This window comes from Apostichopus japonicus, chromosome 10 (assembly GCF_037975245.1).
Source record: "Apostichopus japonicus isolate 1M-3 chromosome 10, ASM3797524v1, whole genome shotgun sequence".
NCBI lineage: Eukaryota > Metazoa > Echinodermata > Holothuroidea > Aspidochirotida > Stichopodidae > Apostichopus > Apostichopus japonicus.
This window is the reverse complement of record NC_092570.1, coordinates 10681960-10705466: the sequence shown is the minus strand read 5'-3', so window position 1 is coordinate 10705466 and position 23507 is coordinate 10681960. Positions and strand designations below refer to the sequence as shown.

The following is a 23507-nucleotide window of genomic DNA, read 5'->3' as shown; positions in this document are numbered from 1 at the left end:
CAAAGCCTATAACTCACAAAAGAATTACCAGAGCCTGGCTGCAGTACCAGACAAATTTGGAAGCATTGAATGTTTTTCATTGTCCAATGTAATTTTTGCTGCTCATCATCCAAGCCTGTCATAGCACAAGTTGAAATTGGGGAGGGGGGGGGGGGGTCGGCAGTTATTTATACCATCATTTAATGGAGTATTGTGTTAAAAACATGAGACCATGTCTTTATACCAGGGTTTAGCCTAGTTTTACAGTTTGATGGTAATTAATGTGCAAAACCATGGTGGGCACAGTGAATCACCGCCACCAGTGATTCACTGTTTCCCTGTTGATCTTTCGATTTATGCAAATCAGTTGAGGTAGATATAGAAAAGCATTAACAGTAGGCTATGGTCTCAATGATTTGATGTAAGGCCTATATATTAGTATTGTTGTCGAGTTTAGTGTGCTTACTACTATCAATTTTCTTGCTGCCTGTAAGATCACCTCGAGTTCTTTTATTTTCACTGATGATCTTTTAACATGTGCAAATCAGTTGAGGTACATATCAAAACAAGTTGTATCTCTTAAAAGTAGGCTATGGTTTCAATGTTTGGATTTGGGCCTATATTAATATTAATAGTTGAGTTTTAATGTGTTTATTACTCTTGCTGCCATTTAAATCACCTTCAGCTCTCTTATTGCTTGTCGATCTTTTGATATATGCAAATCAGTAAGCTAAGTTGTTCTATGTTTTCTTTTCTAATGATTCACTGTGCCCCATGGAGTGAGACAGTCTGCCCCGTGTATGGGGCACAGTTGATCAATTTTTACAATGTCTAAATTATTCAATAATTAATTAATGCATTTTAAATATAAGTTATGTGGTATTTTATTATAGTAATACACAATTGCCATTTATCCATATAAAAATGTATATATCAAGGACAAAAATTGCTCCACTGTCCACACCTCCTCCCCCCCCCCTCCCCCTTCACTGTGCTTGAATATATTTGAAATTTAAATTGTTGCTAGGTAGGTGCAGGGTATTGTAGTGAATTTAGTTAAGGTTCTTTGTTGGCCTTATGTATGTATTTTGGGTCCACATGGCTTTCAGGAGAACTTCAACCACTCGTTTATATACCATCAGACACAAACAAGTGAGGGAGAGAGGGGTTTTTTAGCAGTCAAAAAGTCTACTTACCAATGAAACAAGTATAATACATTTAATTAAAATAGGTGGTTTACTAATGACGTTGGATCTACCCTCCATATTAGGGCTCACTTCCTCATTGCCCGAAAACATGACGTAAGTCTGTTCGTTTTGTTCCTGTACGTACAAACCAGCCAGGTTATCTGCCCGTGCGTATTATCTTTGGCTATCCGCAGACCACTTGTGTCGTAATGACTTATGAAGCATGAAGCTGCAAGGCGGACAGGAGCACAGCCTTTGTGAGCAATTGGCGCTGATCGATCGAATCATATTACAGTTGTGAATGCCAGGGTTATTATACAGAATGTAAGTAAAAAATCAAAGTCAAAAGAAAGTTTTACACGCATTCACAAGAACCAAGTCAACTTTACCGTAGTGACTGTTATAAGCATTTCTCATAGTAATAACAGGCTTTGTCTTTGTTTAGGTCACAGCCTGAAACTTGGCCCTGTGAAGTTAGGTTACTGTAGCAACGAGGTACCACAGTAAAGTGAGTCTTACATTCAGCCGCATTATCCGTACGTAATCCGCGTTGAAGCGATCGTACATAGTCGGCCCAGACGGTTGTGAATTCATCGCCTAAATGTCACTACGGTAGCCTCATATCGCCTTAATAATATTCAACCAACACAGCGTTCCCGAAAGTAGAAAAAGTAACGGAATAAAAAGACGGAAAGCTAAACACAGTATTACGACACGTGTCACCCTGGAATTGCGGAGGATATTTTGATGGTTTGATTTTGCTGTTATAAATTTAAGTATTGTTATGAATGTTTAGATTTATTTTTCATTCAAAGTGGAACTTACAACTTTCTCTTCTCAATCTTACCGCCTTTGCAGATTGTTGAAATGAAGTCGTGCCATCCTGACATTCACGTATTATTTCTTCAGAGAGCTCATGGTGTACAAAATTCGCCGATTGATAGACACTGCACAAATGGGACATTACCGCAATTTCTAAAGTCAAATTTTTAACTGGAATAATTTTAAGCTGGACGATAACGACATTTCAGCTTTCAAGTAAACATGATATCTTCTTCTCAAAGGCTCTCACTGATTTCCTGCTTACTAAACCACAAGTATGAAGTCTTTTCGATATCGGAAAGTGCCGAGTAAAATAAGGCCTTAACTTATAATTTTCTTGCTAAGAAAATGAATAATTTGGCATCAAGCAGTGAGCTCAGTTTATTTTCACCCCAGTCTACATTCATGCAATACTCAAACCCAAGGAATACAGAAGATTCAATCATGTGAGAAGAAACAAAGGGTTAATGGCCAACTTATGTTATGTTTTCTAACGGATACCAATAAAAGTTATTAAATTCCAACTTTATTACAACAACAAAAAACGAAATGTGCGGTTAACATCCTAAATTAATTCAAAGAATCAAAGACATACAAAACTCTGTCAACTTTAAATATATGTTCTATCGAATGTCCTCTATTTATCGATATTTAAATCATTCTAGTCACCAAACAGGAAGGGGATTTACCATCCATGACAATGTGACCTTTTTCGAACGGATAACAATAAAAGTCGTTAAGTTTCGACATTTATTACAAAAAAACTTTTAATGTCAAAATTTGAGATTTGAGGACACCTTGTTTCCTTCCAATGTCCCTATTAAGCCTCCGTACGTAGCAAACGAATTTTCAGGGGTAAGATTGAGAAGGGTCGCTTAGCTTCCTTCAACCTGAAAAGAGGGCTTTAATGATATTTTCTGCTTTTACTTAAATTTAATTTTCGGGGTATTCAAATGGGAGAGGGGAGGGGGAGGGGGGGGAGGGGGGAGGAGCGATCGCTCCCATTGCTCCCCTGGCTACGTCGCTGATTCGGGGGAATGGTTAGAGATAGTACTATCAAATATATATATATAATAACAATTACAATCATATTAAAATGCTCACTATAGCCTATATGAATGTAGCAGCATTGTGAAAATTAATGTTTTGAACTGCCATATGCTCACATATTTCCCTTTTAACGGTATGATTGATGAGATGAAACCTTTGTCCGTACTTTGCAGAAGATACTTCTTCATTGCTAAATTTCTAAATGTCGTCACAAATGTCGTCAGAGGCGATAATCTCCCAAGCTATTCTTTGAGCAAACCTCCCATGCGATTTATTGAGTGTGTCAATGCTATAATGGTAAACAGAACACGAGCAGTTTGGTTCAAAACCAAAATTTGGTGAAACGTTCGTCATTCTTAAAAACCGGTGTTTCTTAAATTTTTCTTTTGTTTTCAAATAGTTATCAAGACGATGCCGTCAGTCGTGCACAACGAGTACTCCTTACTTACGCATGAAAGCATCTGGTACCAGGTAGCACTGTCACTTCTGAAGAGCGATTCCGTTGAAGCAAGATCTGTCCACAAACTCGCAACTAGATTGTACAAAAGATTTAAAAAACTGATCGACGGTACCAATACATTGGGACAGGGTCAGTTGCATGGAAACATGAAAAAAAAGAGTTGCTCTACTATGCAATAGTAATACCGAACCCCACGCAGCGAATGATGAAGTTCAAGAGCTCACCATGCCCAGTTGCAGAGCAGGTCACATCAGATCAATTAGAACCCACTATCACAAATTGGCTACAACGTCTTCGTCATCGAGAGAACAAATTTTTGGTTACGACAGGGCCACCACCCCGTGTATGATAGCTAGTGACAGAAGTCTGCCACTACTCTATAGCTTCAGTAAAGGTTTTTGCGGGGGAAACACTCCAGCAGTTTCTCAACCGCAGCTGGAGAATTGTCAACGGTGAGGCAACTGCAGCAGCTGTGAATGGCCTTTTCATCCATAGTGGTTTGAGCAACTTTATGAAAGACAGCAAGGAGTACTGCCGAAAGTTCTGTCGGAAGGAACATTGATGGTTTGCCATGAATTCGTCTTCTCGCGGCAGTCAACCGTTTAAAAGAATTCCGACAAATTTTCTATTCCATGTGTATAGTCCTTCGGTCAGAATACCAGTCACGGCTTTGTCGTATTCATACAGAACGGCTACTGAATGTTGTAAAGAAGTCATTGGCAACAAAACATCCTGATGAAAATCAACAAGGCAGTTCACTCGACCAAGCACCTAATCTCGACCCCGTAGTAAAGGTACCCATAACTAAACAGACAGAGGGAGATGCCCTACTGCAACAAACGTCGAGTTTTAAGGAACTTGCATTTGGGCTCGACGCAGAAGCAAGCCAATCTATCCGATGTGATATTACCAGACAAGACGGGACTCAATCACCCAAACGTAAAAATTTACGAGGTGACCAACTACTTAATGAAATGTTGCATTATCTGTTGCCAACGTTACCTGTCTGGTCTAATTTGCTAATGGGAGACCTTATTCGTCATTCGCCGACATACTGCAACATCAAGTACAATGACACGCGGTACTTTATTCAGAATCCACCCAAAACACAGGGATACATGGAGGCTTACAATAAGATCTTCAAGGAGAGCGCCTTGTCGAGATTCCGATATCGGATTGATGTTCTCCTGGAAAAGATGTACTCTTCAGTCATATCGCAGCAGAGAAAGTTTGCCCTCCAATAAAATGTAGTAAGGCCAAAGAAAGCTGGGCGAAAATCTACCACGTTAATAAAGGAAATATGGTATAAAACACCCAAGACAAAAAGCGAGAAGATGAAGAAGGCATCGTTTGAGGCGAATGAAAAATGAAAATTAATGATAACACAATTAGAGGGCAGCAGAGGAGAAAGAGGGGTGACCATGACTAAGAGACCCCACAGGTTGGCCCAAAACAAAACAATCCAAGAGGTTACCAATGCCGACATCAGCCAGGACGAGTAAAACAAAGAAGAAAAGGAGGGTTGAAACGATAACTAACAAAGCAAAGACAACCACAACCACAAATTCCAAATTTTCTGGTTTACACGTGGAGGCTGAGTTAACCAGAAAAACGACGAAATATTAACACGAAACGCCTGACCAGCAAATGAGGGTGGGGGGAGTGGGGGGCTCAAAATTCAATGAGAAGACGGCAACAAAAGACTCAAGACAGAGTGAAACACAAGTAAAAGACAAGAAAACTCAAGCCACCAAAATTAATCTTTCGTGTGAAGAAATTTTAGCTGAAGATGTCGATGGACACAGTGAGAGTGGCTATGACCAATACAAAACGCTGTTGGGAAACACATGGCTGAATGACATTGTTGTGAACGACTATTTGGATTACCTACAGCAGCGGGTAACTGCATTCAATGTGTTAATTTGCAAATCTTTTCATACTGCGTCGACGATACCAGAGAGAAGACAAGTAAGAATGTGGTACAAGAGTCAGAGCATGACTGATTCGAGATGGGAACTTCTCCCAGTTAATGAAAATGGGACACACTGGATTCTCCTATAGCTGCAGATACTGCAGCTAAGAAAATTTACTTTCTGGACCCACTTACAGACCGCAGAACAAACGATGAGATGAAACGTTTTATGCGGTCATTGAACAGACAAACGATGGTAAACCCTGCACACCAAAATTATGGCCTGTTGTGACAACAATCAAAAGCCAAATTTTCATTCCAGCCTAATTCATACTCTTTTTCGCACGAGCTCTGTTATTTGGCGAACCCATCCCCGCATATATCGAAAGTCGTACGGAGCGTGTCAGTATATACAAAGAATTGCACGAGTTCGATGTTCCAACTCTTAAACCTTGAATAGTTGACAAAATGAGTGTTCCAATGCCTGTACGTTTTTACAAATGTATTCAAGTGTTTTAGTGAATCCCAGTTTGTGACTTAATGCCCGTAATTACATTCAGGTTTCCAGTTTCGGATCATTGTGCAGCTTTCATGAATTATCTTACTTGTGCAAGCAAAACAGAGCAAATTGGGGATGTACCGGCAGCCTATGACGGAATCGTATCATATTATTTAGCACACTGTACATCGATTCAGAAAACGGAAAAAACAATTATTATTTGCATATTTTCCAGTGTGTATCATTTACCGACACTTCCGACGATAACTATGAAGGAGCAGTATTAGACTACATTCTAAAGCCGTTTAAGTCCAATGCAAATTTGTTATTCGCCTTTAAAAACTGTACATAATAATAATAATAACAATTTATTTTATAAAGCGTAAAATACACCAAAGTGCTCTAAAACGTTATGTAACAGTAAAAAATATATATGACACATAATATGTAGTAAAACGGCAGAATAAATACAATATAGATGAGTATGAAGAATAAAAAGCATGCACGTTTGAGTGTGTTTGAGTACTGCACATGAATAGAGTTGAATCCACAATTTATATATTGCAGTAACGCTGCCTAAATAGGTAGGTTTTCAGCTTTGACTTGAATGTTGTTAGACTAGAAACAGTTCTGAGTTCAGCTGGCAGCTCATTCCAGAGGCGTGGCCCAGCCACGCAAAATGCTCTGTTCCCATAGCTGTTTGTCTTGGTGATCGGCACCTCCAAGACGACTCTGACCAGCAGACCGTAGGGGTCTTGTTGGCTGATAAGGGCGGATGAGATCTTGCAGGTATGGAGGTGCCATGTTGTTCTGGCACTTGAACACAAGAAGAAGGACTTTGAACCTAATCCGCTGAGTTACTGGCAGCCAATGAAGATCATGCAGTACTGGGGTAATATGACTAGATGTTCTCGTCAGTGTAACAATCCTTGCTGCTATGCTTTGGAGCCTTTGCAGTCATTTTATCTCTTTAACTGGTAGTCCACAGAAAAGTGCATTGCAGTAATCCAGTTTAGATGTTATGAAAGCATGGATTAACTGTTCTGTAGCTTCTCTGGTGAGGTATTTTCTTATTTTCTTCCGATGTTGTAGAGATGGTACTGAGCGGACCGACACACAGATGTTTTATGGTCTTCCATAGAGGCATGTTTGCCCATTATGACACCGATGCACTTTGCCACATCACTAGGCTCCACATTTGATAATAATCAAATCGCAAGGTTAAAAGTTATTTAATATCCGGTAACAACCTTATCAGACACTTTCTGAGTGACACAACAATTTTTTAAGTTAGAAATAACACTGCATACATAATCAGATATATCAATGCGTTACTTCGTCCAGTAATGGCTATTTGGAAAAACCTCTCTCAACAAACAAGAAGACACCTTCACTTGACAAATAAGTTTACTGTGATTACTTTGTGGCATGGGGAACAATATTTATGAAATCTTTCAAAAGAAAATCCAGCATTTTTGAAATTTTGAAATTTACCGCTCATTCTCTCTCCTTGACAACCTGCCACATTCTTTTGACGACCTCTGACCTTGACATCTGGAAGGTGTGAAGAAATAGAAAAACAGTTACAATGGACTTTTGCGGGTTTCATATGTTTTCAACAAGGGAAATAAAAATCCTTGTGTTGAATGATCGGCCACTGCCAATGAGTAAACAAAGGGTAACATACCAAATGGGAGTATAAAATGCAGGCTTTATTCATGGAATTAGCTTGTTTCTTTCTGAGGTTTCCAAGTTTAGTCCATATGTTCAATTTTCAAACATTTTGAGTGGCTCTTTACATAGGAACTCAACGTTACCACCAACAACACAGTAAAATTGAACATCGTCAGCTAAAAATATGCTATAAAATAGTAAAGCAGGTCTAATAAACATCTTGTATATTAACCGTACTCCTAGTTTGCAAATTTTTCTTAAAATCCTCACCCCCCAAAAAATGATTACATAGTCCTCCATCCTCTATCTTTCTGGCCAGATGCTTTGATGATATTAGAAGCACCTCAGTTTTTGAGTAATTCATTTTCAGGCATTTCTGTGACATCCATTGCCGAACTGATGTTATGCACTTCTCTAGACGATGCACAGTGATAGTAATGTCATTGGGGTGAAACAGATGATAGAGATTTGAGTCGTCTGCATAGAACAGATAGTCCATATCCTGCGAGCGAAGGGGCTGACCCACTGAAGACGTCTATACCGTAATGAGCACAGGCCCCAGGACCGAGCCCTGGGGCACGCCACATTCTAACTTCTGAGGGTCAGAAGAATCCTTTTCCAGGCACACAATCTGTTGGCGATCACTGAGGTACGATGTCATCCACTTTAGGGCGCTACCTTTAATGCCAAGGTTACTGAGTGTACTGGAGGTGGTCGACCGTATCAAAAGCTGCCGAAAGGTCTAACAGAACCATCAGGCACGCTTTCTGACCTCCAAGAGCCACCATCACATCAATCTGAATGCGCACGAGGGCAGTCTCAGTGCTGTGGTGTTTCCTGTAGGCAGATTGATGAGTCTCCTGTAGACCACTGTCTTCATTATAGGATGTAAGACGGGATGACACAACTTTTTCTAGAACCTTTGATACAAATGGAAGGTTTGACACTGGCCTATAATTTGAGAGAACGGTAGGATCCAGCGAGGGTTTCTTAATGAGTGGTGTCACATGGGCGAGCTTGAAAGCGGATGGTACATCGCCAGTGATGAGGGAGTTGTTCACAAATGTGCTGATAACTGGCAAGAGAGGTGTCACATACTGCTTAAGGAGGTTTGTAGGCAGCGGATCAAGGTCACAGCTCTTAGACGGGGAGGCCATCATGATCCGCTTCAGTTCATCCTCTGTAGCTGGCTCCCACATATCCAGTGCACAAGATGGCGGTTTCTGCACTGTCAATGAGTTGGATTTTGACTTCCCTTCACTGACTATGCTGGCTCTAATTCTGGTGATCTTGTCAATGAAAAATATGCTAAACTCATGCACAAGGTCCTTGGAATCCTTGTCGGGGGGTAATGTTGGTGTTGCCTTCTTACCCAGGAGATTGCTAACAACAGAAAAGAGCTTCCTGGAGTCACCACTATTTTCAGAGATGATGTTGTGGAAACGACTGGACTTTGCTTCCGCTATCATGTTGTTAACTTTTCGCTTAGCTTCGATGAACATATCTCTGTGCACAGTAAGCCTGGTATTTCACCACAGCCGCTCACAATGCCTCCGTTGCTGCTTAGCCTCTCTATCTCTATCAGAGCGTCTTATCAGAGCGTCTTACCAGCGGGACGCGTCTGGTCTTCTTTGGGGCATGACTGTCCACGATGGAAGATAGGACAGAGTTATACAGACTAATGGCATTGTCTGCTGGAGTGTCACTAGAAATTGAAACAAGTGATGAGCACTATTATCACAGATGAAGCTGTCAGGCTGGATTTGTCCTTCTGTAGGTGATGACCTGTGTTTTAGGCATAAGGCAGTGTAGGGGTAGTTCACAGAACACAGGGTAATGATCAGAGAGACATTTAACCTCAACAGAACACATGGCACAATGTTATGCTGGTTCCTGGTCAGTACCAAATCCAGCGTGTGCCCACTACGATGTGGAGCCCCACTCACATGTTGAGTCATTCCAAGTGACTCCACTAAAGAAATGAACTCCGCTCCCTCCATATCTGCTGGCTTTTCCATGTGTAGATTAAAGTCTCCAAGGACAAGGAGAATACCGGTGGATATGACGAGGAGTTCAAAATAAGCAGTTATTTCCTCCATAAAAGTTCTAAAGTTGTTACCATTTGTCTTTGATGGTGGTGGCCTGTAGATGGTCACTAGGCGCACAGGAGGAGTAGTCTGCACCACACCTTCCAGGCACTGAAATGATTGGTAACTATTAGATGTACTGGGTACCAATGGGATAGAGTCTCTGTACATGACGCCACCTCCTCTGCCTTTCCTGGGGATATGCTTCACATGATAACCTGGTGGCTTTAGCTCTGCCAGAATGACCTCATCTCGCTCATCACCTTAAAGCCATGTCTCAGTAATGACACATGCATCCAAGGCATTGTCCATGGTGAAATCACAAAGTTCTGTAGCTTTGTTGCACACGGAGCAAGGGTTAATCAGGCAGAGGTTTAATGGCATAGAGTCAGTAGAAAAGGAACCAATCAGCTGAGCTGTGTTGTTGTTGTTGTCCGGCCCTGGATGACCTTGACCCCTGACCAGGTTGACCAGGTTGTCATGGTTGGCTGAGCGTTGTTTAATCACTTGTCTGGCCAGTGTGTTTGTCAGCCTCACAGATATTCTTCTCCTTTCAATCCCCTTTGTGCCCCGGCTGGTTGGCTTAACAGCACTTATTCCATTTCTTTTTAGAGTGTTGTAGACTTGGAGCGGTAGCCGTAGCAAAGGCTTGGTCAATGATCCACGGAGACTGTTCCCTTTCGAGGGGAATGGTGATGCACACCTGACGATGATCACACAGTCACAGTCCCGACGCAAGGGGACTGGGGTTGAGAGCGGATCAGTCGTTCGGTAGTTTGGTTTTCGTGCCCAGGTTCTTTCCTGGGCGACTTCTTAAAAAGTATCCACGGAGACTAAGCAGTGAAATGGTATACCGAACCATATGCTGACAGTTTAGTATATGCATTTGTCGGTTATTCCATTGTTTTGGCCTATTTCGAACACATCGCATCTGTAGTTTACTTTGGAAGCGAGAGGCCCGAAGAAATAATTCGAATATTTTAGGTTGGTTTGCATGTCAGTACGGAAGTGAAGAAGATGGGGTGTTAATCTGTTCTGAAGGCATAACAAGCAGAGGAAGTAATCATGCTTACTGCACTACGAAAACAACTTGATAAGTGAATACCTGCTTGTATTTTCTGCAACCGTTCAGGAAACATCTTACTCAAAAACAACTTCGCCAAAGGAAGCTATTCAGAGGTCCTATAAACACGTTTTCTACTTTATGGTGCACCACTCTAGCGGACATCAGTACTAAAAATACCGCCGAAGCTTAGGAGACGGTGTCCAGATATCATCCCATAGATTGAATCGAAGAATTAAGAAAGGTTAGTTTATATCAATTTAATAACCTGTCTGTTAATTGTCACTCTCTGTTATGCACTACAATAATACATCCGCATTGAAAATTCGTATGTTAAAATATGATATGATAAAATTATTAGTAATAAGTATTATAAAGCTAAAGAAAACATTTTTTTATTATATCAATATGTTTTAAAGACACCTATAAAGCTGGCCCGCGCTAGACAGTGGGTCGATAGCGTTTACATGGCTCACTATTGTTCCCGGCAGGTATTAGTTTCTACTCGATCAGTGTAAACTAATATTTAACACGAACACCGACGAGTTTAACATTAGTGTTGCAACTCAGTCACAAGATATACGACTGGAAGCCAATATGATTTGGGATACATGGGGTGCTGTGGTGGACAAAACAATAGTTATTCCTTCATTAACAGCAGCAGTTAGGTGTTAGAGAACGGTAGGACATTATTACAAAAGCAGTGGCCTACAAGTGACAAGGGAAGTCACTTGGGGAATTCAAAATAGAGAAATTATGCTCGGGATTATTTTTATATTTTTTAGATAGGCTAAAGATCAAGATAGGATTTCCGTCTTAATAATGTTAAAAAGTGAGCGATGTGAAAGATCAACAAGAAAATACCCAAGGTTGTGCAAATTTACAAAGCCCCTTGAAAGTTAATATCGGGGCACATAGTCTATATTGGATTCCCGGATAATTGTATATGTGAAGCTTGTGTCCTATAGGAGTTGACTAGGATTGAGATGGGCAGCATAATATACCCTGCGCCGAACGTAGCGTAGATATGATATAGTTGCGAGCAGACTCGCGTATTAGTACTTGGATAACCCTAATAGCCGGAAAATATATATAACTATACCCCATCCCACCCGACTTTCCGTATAGTGCCGCCTATGGATAATATCCACTCCCGACTGTACGCATTCAAGCACCCCCTCCTCCATCCAAAGGAAGTGTTGATAGGGGTAGAGCCCTAGATCCTCCTCGGTATACTCGCGCCAATGCACCACACAATATAAATATTACGGACTTTAAATTGAGTAGGTAAACCTTAATGATTTCTACGTTTCATTTTATTTTTTTGGTCTAAAGGAGTACAACACCAATGTTAAGACTCAACAGCAAACAAGAAGTTTGGACGTCAACGAAAATCCGGCAACCGGACTCGCTGAGAGACTCCTATGGTACTATGGGATCCAATGGTTTGATAGGGTATAATTGAAGTCTGCAAAAGGCTGTATAACCTCCTATGTGGCAACGTGGAATAGTTATAAAAAAAAAAAAGACGTGGTATGCAAAAGTATTGAAAGTTAGGTCATGGGAGGGGTCTATGGATTTATGGAAAACTCTATATGTCCAACCAATAGATTGTCAGAAGGAAAACTTATTTCTCACGGTGCCAACAGAAGGCATTGAATGCCGTTGACGTTAATGTGCCCAATTGTACTCGCATCCCATAACGAGTTTTCGGCTAATTAACTCATAGTGGAGATATCTGCAAATTTTCATGGGTTCCATCAAAGAAACGAGATATGAAAGTTCCACAAAGTGTTTAGTAACCCAGCGAGTGGTACCAGGAATTTGACGACAATAGTACGATTATATTGTGGAAGACAAAGGAGAAACACATTTTAGTATACCTGCAACTTCAAAGCAAAGAAGCAGTTGACACTTCAGATTTTCTTTAATTTTTAACAATCTTGTACAATGTACAACTGGGATGTTGCTAGAAATGAAGTAGCACTGCTAATACTAATAGTAGCATGTAATAAAATACGGTGGACTACATCAACGAGTTGGCATTACGTCCATCTATCTTGATGGACTACTAGTACACGTTTTGCGTGGAATCACAATTACCTGTACCTGTTCATCGAATATTTACCATTTCATATATCGCTTGCTAAAACCGTTTCAATATTTGTGCAAGTGCTTGATAAAAGTAATAGTTTTGGATCTACAGATTTCTCGAAGCAAATTTATTTGGCGTCCACAACCTATATAACCCAAAAGTGTTGGCTAGAGTATTGCTTATAGTTGCACTTCAAATCGCTGCAAACGACAGACCCAAAGTCGTTTATATGTAATGAAGTTTTGTGACACTCAAACGCACATAAATATTCAAGGCAAAATTCTTTTGCCTTCTGACAAGAAAGGTGACTTTGTACCTCAAAGTCCGGGTTAAGGAGTTTAAAAATGCCTGAAGGACCATGAAACAAATTAACTTTGGCCTTTTGCCTTACTTTAAAAATCAGGGAACACCTATAAGAAATAACATATAATTTCCTTTAAAAAAAAAAGAACTGGCAAAAAGTACTATGTGTAAAAGTAAGTTGGCCTGACGTTTCGATCCTAGCAGGATCTTCTTCAGAGGCTAAATGACAAGTAACAGCACAGAAGGGACAAAAACACGCACAGAATACAGACAGGTTAATGAGCATGGTGAACACAAAGAGATATGCCTAGATGTAAGGGGATTAGTAGACAAGGGATGGAGAGAAGAATGAAAGAAACCAACCGGGAAAGAGGAGAGGTGAGAGATAAACAGTAGAGGGACAAAGAGAGGATTAAGGAAAGGAGGTAGGGAATAAACTAGAGAAGGACAAAGACAGAAAGGTGTGAAAAAAGGGTTGAAGAGAGCTAAGAGATGAGGAGAGATATTTTTATTTTATTTTGAAAAAGGAAAATGGACAGTTATGGAAGCTTGCCCAAATTTTTGCGACTGAAGATATTCTACGATTAAACAGCACCGTAGTAATCACACAGGGCCGCAAGATGAAATTAGCATTACACGCTCAGCACCTCAGTGAGTAATTGGGTAAATACAGTGTTAATGATCATGGCCATTAAACAGCACCGTAGTAATCACACACGCACGCAAGATGAAGGTAGCATGCACGGTGCTGAGCGTGTATGCTAACTTCATCTTTACTGGGCTTTTGATGAGATACGAATGTGAGGCTGAATGTAAGGCTCAATTGACTCTTGTCAACGAGGTGTAACTTCACCAATTGATGTGAAGTACATTAGTCATTAGGCCTACGTAGTTGAGCTCAACTTTAACCGTTGTTAGACGACTATCAACGAAATATTCAAGACGCTTATTATAGGACCGATATTTGTCAAGATGGGGTCACCCAAGGAAATTGCCCAGTTCTACATGTTCTGGTTGCTAGTAATATTGCCAGTGGTACTGGTTGTGGCTATCACAAGTGACAATATTGAGGTAGGTGGATGGGGCTTTTTGTGCTATCTTCAGTCAAATTTGTGTACACAGCAAAACGATTGTATTCATAAATGAGGACTGCTCTTGTGACTGTTCCTCTCACACTCACAGTCAACTGTGTTAGTAAATGGATTACAAAAGTGACTTAGAGAAGAGCATACTAGAACTGGGATGGTTAGATGATGGGTGAGTGACATGGTTACAGCGCTTTCTAGTCACTTCGCCCAACAACCATTTCGCCCAACTGCCATTTCGCCCAACCAGCCTAGTCATTTCGCCCAACCAGCATGGTCATTTCGCCCAACCATCATGGTCATTTCGCCCAACCAGCATGGTCATTTCGCCCAACCGTGTTGGTCATTTCGCCCAACCTTATTTTTACTAATATTCTGTTAGAATAATATTACTTTTTCTATTCCACTAGTTCAATTTGATTTATTTTGGGTTAGGTTACTTCGTAATAGGTAAATAAAAAAGTGAGGTCCGCTCGATATCGATCGGAGTCTGAGCAGTTATTTCGGGTATAATGGGAGGATTACACTACTTTAGGCGTTTACGCATACAATGGAAGTTATATTATTATACAAACACAGGGGAATCGGTCTTCATAAAAACCTATCAAACCCAACCCCTAAAACACTGATCCATCCTACTGACTAACAATTCCCAAACGTTTCCTTTATTAAATTGAAAGAAAAAATGTATATATAAAACCCGTCCGTAATATTGAAGTACTATTTTTAATCAATGTAACCACTTTATCAATGTAACCACATACAGTATGTAATCACATATGTAATCAATTTAACCACAACTTAAAGTTTCCTTAATACTCGGTTCGTATCCTGTAACGTTAAAAATTCCCGAACGTTTCCTTACTGAAGTTATACAAAGTAAAGGACTTCAAGTTTCCTTAATATTCCTTAATATTCGAACGTTTACTATCAAACCTATAACCCCTAACACACTGATCGATCCTCAAGTTTCCTTAATATTCGGTTCGTATCCTGTAACGTTAACAATTCCCGAACGTTTACTATCAAACCTAACCCCTAAAACACTGATCCATCCTCAAGATTCCTTAATATTCAGTTCGTATCCTGTAACGTTAAAAATTCCCAAACGTTTCCTTACTAAAGTTATACAAAGTAAAGGACTTCAAGTTTCCTTAATATTCCTTAATATTCAAACGTTTACTGTACTATCAAACCTAACCCCTAACACACTGATCGATCCTCAAGTTTCCTTAATATTCGGTTCGTATCCTGTAACGTTAACAATTCCCGAACGTTTCCTTTTGAAGTATCATTTAATCAAGGTTGGGCGAAATGACCAGGCTGGTTGGGCGAAATGACCAGGCTGGTTGGGCGAAATGACCAGGCTGGTTGGGCGAAATGACCAGGCTGGTTGGGCGAAATGACCAGGCTGGTGGGGCGAAATGGTAAGGTTGGGCGAAATGGCAGTTGGGCGAAATGGTTGTTGGGCGAAGTGACCTGCTTCCGTTACAGCAAACTAACAGAAGCTACATGTGCCTTGTTCACATTTGAGAATGTTTCCTAATGAAGCTGACCCTGGATGTGTTCACATTTGGGAACGGATGAACTGAGAATTATTATTATTATCAATTAGCAGATAATCCTACTTCTATAGTGCACCCACCTTTAGACTCCCCTCTGGCCCAGAAAGCCAGATCATGATTGTGGGGTCTGATCCTGAGTATGGGAGCATTCACTTCAGGAAGTTTATCTATCTTACATATCAGATCACCCCTTGCATTCACTTAATCATGTGTGTTGGATCAGGGGAATGGTGAAAAAAGAAGAAAGAGTGCCTATGAATACAATTAGAAGGAATTTGAAGTTGGTCAGATGAACCTTTTGGCTTTGTGCAAATTTTATGCCACATCTCAGAGGAACAGTATGTAGCGGAAACATAAATTGGTCTGGGTATTTTAAGCTCCATGTTAATCTATCTGTAGAAAAACCTTTATTTTCTTGTGTACAGGGGACTGATAGACCGCCTTATCATGAGTATGCAAAACGAGCTAGGTATATTGTGAACAGGGTGAGTACTCCTTATGCAGTTTTTTATACTTTTTGTTAGTCTGTTACACCACCATCAGCATTGTAATGAATGCAAGATTCTGCACCCCTGATGCAATGTTTTAGCCAGCTACACAAAGTCTTGAATTAGATTTATGGTTAAGAAAAGAATTCACGTACAAGGAAGCAAAATATCTCAGAAAAATTCTTAGTTATTAAACAAACAAAAAATTGTGGTGTTTTCTCCTCAAAGACTCAAAAATTCTTCAAACATTGATGTGGTTGTTTGACAAAAAATAACACATTAGAAACATTTTTAAGTTGTGTTGCTTAGATATTTCACAGATTTTCCAGCCAAAAATCATGAACGATTTCTGGTGGTTTTATTGACTAATACCCCCTAATTACCAATTGTTTTTTAGCTACAGTACCATGCAACACTTAGTTATGTTGGGTAACGACTGGTAACTTTACATTTCCGTGTAATGATAGCCATGTTTGTGGTGTCAGCTTTCATTCTAAAATGATTTGAGCCAAAATTGAATGAATATGAAAAAAAGTACAACTCTACTTTTAATGTTCCCCTCATGATTAATTCTTTGTCAACAGTCAAGTACATGCATGCATGCAACTTCTCCCTATGCACTGTAAAACAAGAAGTATAAGTTTCACTTCAACTGTAATGAAGCCTTGGCCCACAGACACTTATTTCCTGCAGAAATGTTGGCAAGTGTTCAGGGCTACTTTAACATATAGTCCTGTAAGGAGTTACAGTCATGTACTAGTATAACTGAGGCAACTTTAGTCAACTTTATGCATTGCTACAGTATGACATATTTTGCAAGAATTTCCACCTGTTGTGACATCTGTTATGGGGAGGGTCTAATGGGAGGTGACATCACTCCTCTTTATGAAGATTTTGTTTCAGTGAGGGATCTTAGATACAGAATGTTGCTATCCCCAGTCAGGGAATTTAAGTCTAATTGATATGAGTTTTATTCCATATAGGCTCCTGTTAATACAAATTCAAATGTTAGGGGGAGTAGCACCAAATTTTGCTGACCTCTGTACTAAGGAGGGGGCAAGAGGGAGTGGGTTCCCTAGCCTTTTGAGAAATATTGTTTCAGTAAGAGGGCTGAGATGCAAAATGGTGCTTTCATTTCCATCATTTTAAGTACATACTGTACATGCAACTTTGCTTGTGTGCTTGTTATAAAATGTAAGTCATTTGCAATACAATTTGGGCGAGGGGAGTGTAGGAGGCATGTGTTCCCATGCTCCAGGTGGCTACAGCCTTGTACATATCATGTATAAATGATATAAAACATACCAATTTATACAAAAATGCATGTATACATGTGTGCTAAGGTATTCTCAGACCTGTATCATCATAGCTGTTTATATTTTTTGCCAATTGTTTTGCTGTTTTACAAATAGCTCTCTTCATATTGTTCATTGATTGATTCCATATTTGCATTAATACAATTAGGTAAATATGCTTGTAGTTAGAATGTTGTGTACAGTGTTTGTCTCACTTTACCTGCAGGCTAACTGGACTGTTATGGCCACTTTTTCCTATCATGACCCTATCACTGGGTTTCCTTATGCCAGAGTAGAGTCCTGCGTTGATGGATTACTCCACAAAGGCACAGGAACGCCTTACTTTTACCTGGTATGGATATGTTTCATTTGTACTCTTTTATAGTTTTGAATCCTTGTTGAAGGCAAAAACATTGCAAGTGATGATGATGACATCTAATGTGTGTGTATGCAACACTTCTTCTTGTAAATACCATATTCACCATACAGCTTGTTTGAACTTTACACTTAATACATCTACAGTATGCCCCTTCTCAGCTGCTTCATTATTGTGAAAAGGTCATTTGATGTCACCATTGGCAAAGCTATGAAAAAATTGTTAACAAGCTTTCTCAACAACTAAAGCTTTGATGAATGTGGTAGATGGCTATTAGGTGCTCATCAATTATCGCTGTCCATTTAGTATATTGAGATGGAAGTCAAAGGTCATGTGAGGTCAGCAGGGGTCAAAACATGAAAACCTTACATGAAACACTTACTCAATAAGCCTTACTTTAATGAACCTCATAGTTGGTATATAAGAGCCTCTTGATCAATTATCAGTTGGTTTTATTTTGGTGAAGGTCAAATGTCATCAAAATGTAAATTCCTGTTAAAAAAGCTAACTTAAACACGACAGCTCTAGTGAATCTAGTAGTTGGGTTCTATATGTCAGCATTGTTACGAACGCAGGATTCTGTGTTTAGGATGTAATGTTTTAGCTAGGGATGCAAAATCTTCAAATTGCTTGCGCCTGGCTGACGCAAACTCTTTTGTTTAGAAATGAACCCAAAGTACAGTACAAACACTAACAACTAGGCCTATGCAAAACATATCAAAGCACATTTTGGAATGAACATCTTTCTTTCCATGCTAAAAATAGTCAATGATGCTTTTCCACATTTCCAATGATCTGATTGGCTATTAGTCCCTTACCCATTGTCTGGAACATTCTTGCATCTGTAGTGCTCAATGAACACAATAAGTATGTTGGTGAACAACAATTACTTGCAATGTTACTTTCCCCTGTGTAGAGACAGCGAAGTTTGTGATATCTATAGATCATCATATGTGTGCACTCAAATATCATAACGTTAGGTCTTTTTGACACAGTACTACGTTTTGACAACAATCACTCGTGGTACAAAGATGCACTTGAATTGTTTCTGAGACTATCACATAAAAGTTGAATCATTGGTTTGATCAGAAAATGTTATGACTTGAGACAATCTATGAAATTGTGGTAACTAAGCCAACATCTCTGATACTGAAAGGACTTGTTATCTCTCCGCATTGAGAGTTGCTAATGTAAAATGCACATTCATACCATGCCACAGTAGTACATTGCAATTCTTGTTTTGCGGTCCCATTGACCACGAGCTTCCATACATTTTTTGGTGCAATGTTTGTGTGTAAACTACTGTACTTTGTGCATCCTCAAAAGTAGACATTGAAGTTTGATTTTTTTACAATATGCCTACGGTAATTTTCGTTGAGTTGGTTGTTTGCAAACTGCAAAGAGCTGAAGGTAAATGTTGGATCAGGTTTTGATGATTTGTGAATGTGTACAGTAAGTAGTTGAAACTCCAAAGTTCGAAAAGCCCTATGCACATGCAGTAGTGGACTGTGTGGAATTTAGTGAGAGAATATATGCACACTGCAGGTACTGGGGTTTTTGAAGAGTTGGTTGTTGGAATTGCTGCAAGGTCAAAGCAAGGAGCTACTATGTAGTTGGCGAGTAGGGACGTCCAGGGGCTGATGAAAGAGGAGCTGGGGGTAAAAATTGGTAGAAAGGGCAGGGCGGGCACACAGAGGGGCGGGCCGAGCTGCCCCTGTAAAAAAGCGAAGCTAAGGCACCTATATATTGTGTAGAACATTCACAGAGTACAGGCAGTGATAAGATCGCATCTTTACAACTACACTAGTAAAAGTAGGTCATACAATAAACTCTATTGGTTTTCGATCGGAACGCAGCTATTTTTACGGGACGCAACCTTATTTCTCTAGAAGTTCTTTGTGTACTGTACAAGTTCTTTGCAACAACAATTAGTCCTACAGTTTTTGGGACCATTTGGGCACAAAATAATTCCGTGCCCATTTTTGGCTAGTTGGGTCCAAATTTTTTCCACTTCAAGTGCATTTTGGGACACATTCTTTGTGCCCAAATTTGTGAGGCCCAATAATTTAGGGACCATTTGGGTCCACATTTATTTGGGTTCAAGTTTTGGAGGGCAAATATATATTTGAGTCAGTTTGTTTGGGCCGATTATATTTTGAGACCATTTAGGCGCAAAATTTTATCGGGCCAAAATTTTACAATTGCAATAATGCCACAACCATGAATTGGGGTTTATCCCTGATTAGAAATGCAATTCTTGGTTAATAGCATTTGGGGCATGAAACGTTTTTAGCCAATGTTTATCTGGATCCAATTTTTTATATTGCCATTGGGCTCTTGTGTTAGCATTTACTTCACTACTGGAATGACTGACATATACAAATCATTTATATCCTGTAAGCTTTTTATACATGTCACTTAATAGACAGTCAACATGATAACTGATTCCTGGTACCTTTCCTTATATGTTGCCACAATTATCAACAGAGAAATGCTCTTTATTTTGGTGTGCAAAAGTTCATGAATATTAACTTGTATGGCTTACCACACTATGAGTATGTTTAGGCATCGGAACCACGTTTTTTGTCTTCTTGTTACTTTTTACTTTAGATGAAAGATGGAACACCTATGCAAAACATCAAGAAATGTAACAATGTTACATTATCTTACTCTGAAGCTGAATTTAATGACATCAAATCATGTACAGTGTCACCTACCTCTGATCCTGAAAATCCATTATGTTCACGACTGATGCTTTATGGTTAGTTTCATTACTTGCTTTTAACAATCCTCAATAGCTGTGTTTGATTCCCTGCCAAAGGCAAAAGAAACTTGGCAGTGGTGAAGGCGTGTGTGGGTGCATGGTTGTCCGTGTGTTTGTTTGTGTATATGATGCCTTGACTTATAAACATGATAACTTATTAGTTTATGATGGGTGAACTTTATATTTTGAATGTAGAATTGTAGATGTACCTTATTAAGTACAAAATGATCAATGATTTCTGTGGAGGTTTAAGGTCGTTTGAGGTCACCAGAAGTCAGTCTTGTAAACACGATAATTGGAAGCCACCCGACATGCAAGTTGTAATCCATAAATCCTTGCGGGTTTTTCCCACATTCAATGTCGCTTAAGCGTCGGAAAAATAACTGCCTGATTATTATTGTCTTTCCTATGGCCTTCAAGAGGAAATCACTCAAAGTTTCATTACAGATACAAACTTTCAGAATATTGTTGAGATTTGGCAGCAATGTTTTAACTGATTGTTTTATTGACCACATTGACTTGTTTTTTTCAGTCAAATTTACTGACCACTGAAATATTTTGTTCTATTTTTCTCCTGTGCAGGGAACTCATATGAAGTGACTGATAAAGCAGAGCACCAGATGGCACAGTCAGCCCTCTTCACACGCCATCCCATCATGAAAGATTTCCCTCCTGGTCACCAATTCACAGTCTATGGGTTCAAACTTTCCTACATTTACTTACTTGATTTTTATGGTGGTGCTGTTTCTATAGACATAGCTGATTACTATAATGTTTAATTATCGTTTGCTGCATGATGCAATAGCAGCTTTCTCTGTTTTATATTCTGTGCTGATATAATGTTTTCCAGATTTAATGTTTTCCAAATACAAGGTACGGTGTCATTCTAGTGAATCACGCTCAACCTTATAAATGATTTTTTCAAGAACGATTTGTGCTGGGAATACAAGGGTGTATTATTCTCGAAAGTCTGACTTTTCAGTATTCACAATCTAAAGATGTTTGACATAGCAAGATGTGATATATAGCTCAGACTAGCTTTAACTCTTGCCTTTTTATGATTTTGCTGTTTATCTGCAGTTGTAGCCTACAGTGATACATTTGGTGTGTGTTGACACTCTTGTGTTACTTTAAAGGAGACTAATTTGGTTGATTGTGTACTTCATAAATTTCACATTTAATAGTAAGCTGCAAAATCTTGGTAAATTTCACTTTGTATATGATACTGTACGTTTTCAATCTACCTTAACATTGGTATTTGCAGTTGAAGGCCACTGACCAATATACTAATAAGACTATGCATGTATGTATGTACTGTATTTTAGATCCTCCTGCAAGCAGGAACTCGCCAAGAAGCCATCATTGGCTTATCAAAGCCGCAAGCTGACCGAAGTCAGTCTCTCAGATTCATATTTTAACGTCCATGATTATGAATTGTCAACAACTCTGTAACTGGACGACATACATTAATCTTGGAGTGATTCGAACTCGGGACCTTATGATTGAAAGGCACCGGCGTTAACCACTGAGCTAACACTCCTTATGAGTACAAATGTCAGTGCTGATGACCTATTCTCAGAGCATTATGGTAAACAGAGAAATATTTCTAGCATTTGTAGCTTCTCTTTATCTCATTGTGCAGAAATCCTCTGTAATATAAAGAAAGTTCATTTAATTGACTTAATCACCCTGCATTAAAACAAAATCCCTATGTTGAATTAATTTTTAAACAACTTTAGTAATTAAAATCGGTTATAATTGGTTCTGAAATAATTAGTTCTGAAATATATGATTATGAAGTAACTGATGAAGGAGACGAATTTGCAGTGTTCATCTTTTTATTGGTAATCTGACGAATTGATGCATGAAGTGTTTCTTTATGATACCATCAGCAAGGATGTTACAAAAGAACGTGAAGAGTATGATTGGGTCTCCAAAGTGCCATTGAAGGAAAATTCTATGCATGTCTTGGGAAATACTGTTATTGAAATTAGTTTGTTTTATGTTACAGGCTATACATTTTCTTACTTGCTGTAAAATTAAAACAAAAACATAGTTCTTTTGGAAATAGGAAATGTTCTATTTCACAAACACTGCCTGTTTCTCACATAATATGGAACGAAGGTGTGGTTGTAAATTTTCTTAACTCAATAAAGGATGTTTAATGGCATTTTCACTGTCACACCATATGATAAATGTGACAAAGTTGCTGAAGACCATAATTATTCTTGCTTTATTAGTTACAAGCATAATGTGAATAACTTGTCAGGGGCAGGTTGCATCTATGTAATGAGTTTTATGAAGAAAGAAAGTAAACTTGCTCTTGTGAAATGCACTGTTTAAGATTTCTTAAAATACAATGACTTCAAAGCAACATGATAGTGTTCTACATTTGGATTTTACATGTTGAGGTTCTGTCCTTAGTAAACTGGTTATTACAGGTTTGGAATAATATAAAGGCCGTCAGTCTAAATGTGAAATGAATAGTGCTAAAACTGACTTACAGAAATAATCATATCCACACAGAATGCAGAAAATTATGGCCATTTCTTTGCGAGAAAATAATCAGTTTGCTTGTAATTTATCAAATTTAAATCTATTCATGATCATAATTACTGAAGTATTACTCTTAAATCTGTAAACCAAAAACTATTAGATTACAGTGGCAACCATCAAATTGTAATCAGTGACAAGATACAGGAAGGGTTATGCTTGTCATGAAGCAAACTGGATAAGGATCCTTGATGTCTGTTAATAAGAACACATCATAAAATATCATTGGCCATTTGAAATTTGAGTCTGC

General features: G+C 39.1%; 1 protein-coding gene across 1 annotated transcript; it reads left to right on the top strand.

Annotated features, from left to right (window-relative positions):
- Nucleotides 1-13915: 13915 nt before the first annotated feature.
- On the top strand, nt 13916-23083 carry LOC139975005 (protein CREG1-like). The gene is made up of 5 exons (XM_071982596.1): nt 13916-14202; nt 16207-16266; nt 17791-17916; nt 20551-20701; nt 21287-23083. The coding sequence occupies exons 1-5, from the start codon at nt 14104-14106 to the stop codon at nt 21481-21483; spliced, it is 633 nt and encodes a 210-aa protein (XP_071838697.1). The 5' UTR covers nt 13916-14103; the 3' UTR covers nt 21484-23083.
- The last annotated feature ends 424 nt before the right edge of the window (nt 23084-23507 follow it).

What these genes read in the sequence shown, in the direction of transcription:
- LOC139975005 (XM_071982596.1), top strand. Translation starts at nt 14,104, where the DNA reads ATGGGGTCACCCAAGGAAATTGCCCAGTTCTACATGTTCTGGTTGCTA. An exon ending in TCACAAGTGACAATATTGAG is followed by an intron (nt 14,203 to 16,206) that starts GTAGGTGGATGG and finishes TCTTGTGTACAG; the next exon opens with GGGACTGATAGACCGCCTTA. An exon ending in GAACGCCTTACTTTTACCTG is followed by an intron (nt 17,917 to 20,550) that starts GTATGGATATGT and finishes TTTTTACTTTAG; the next exon opens with ATGAAAGATGGAACACCTAT.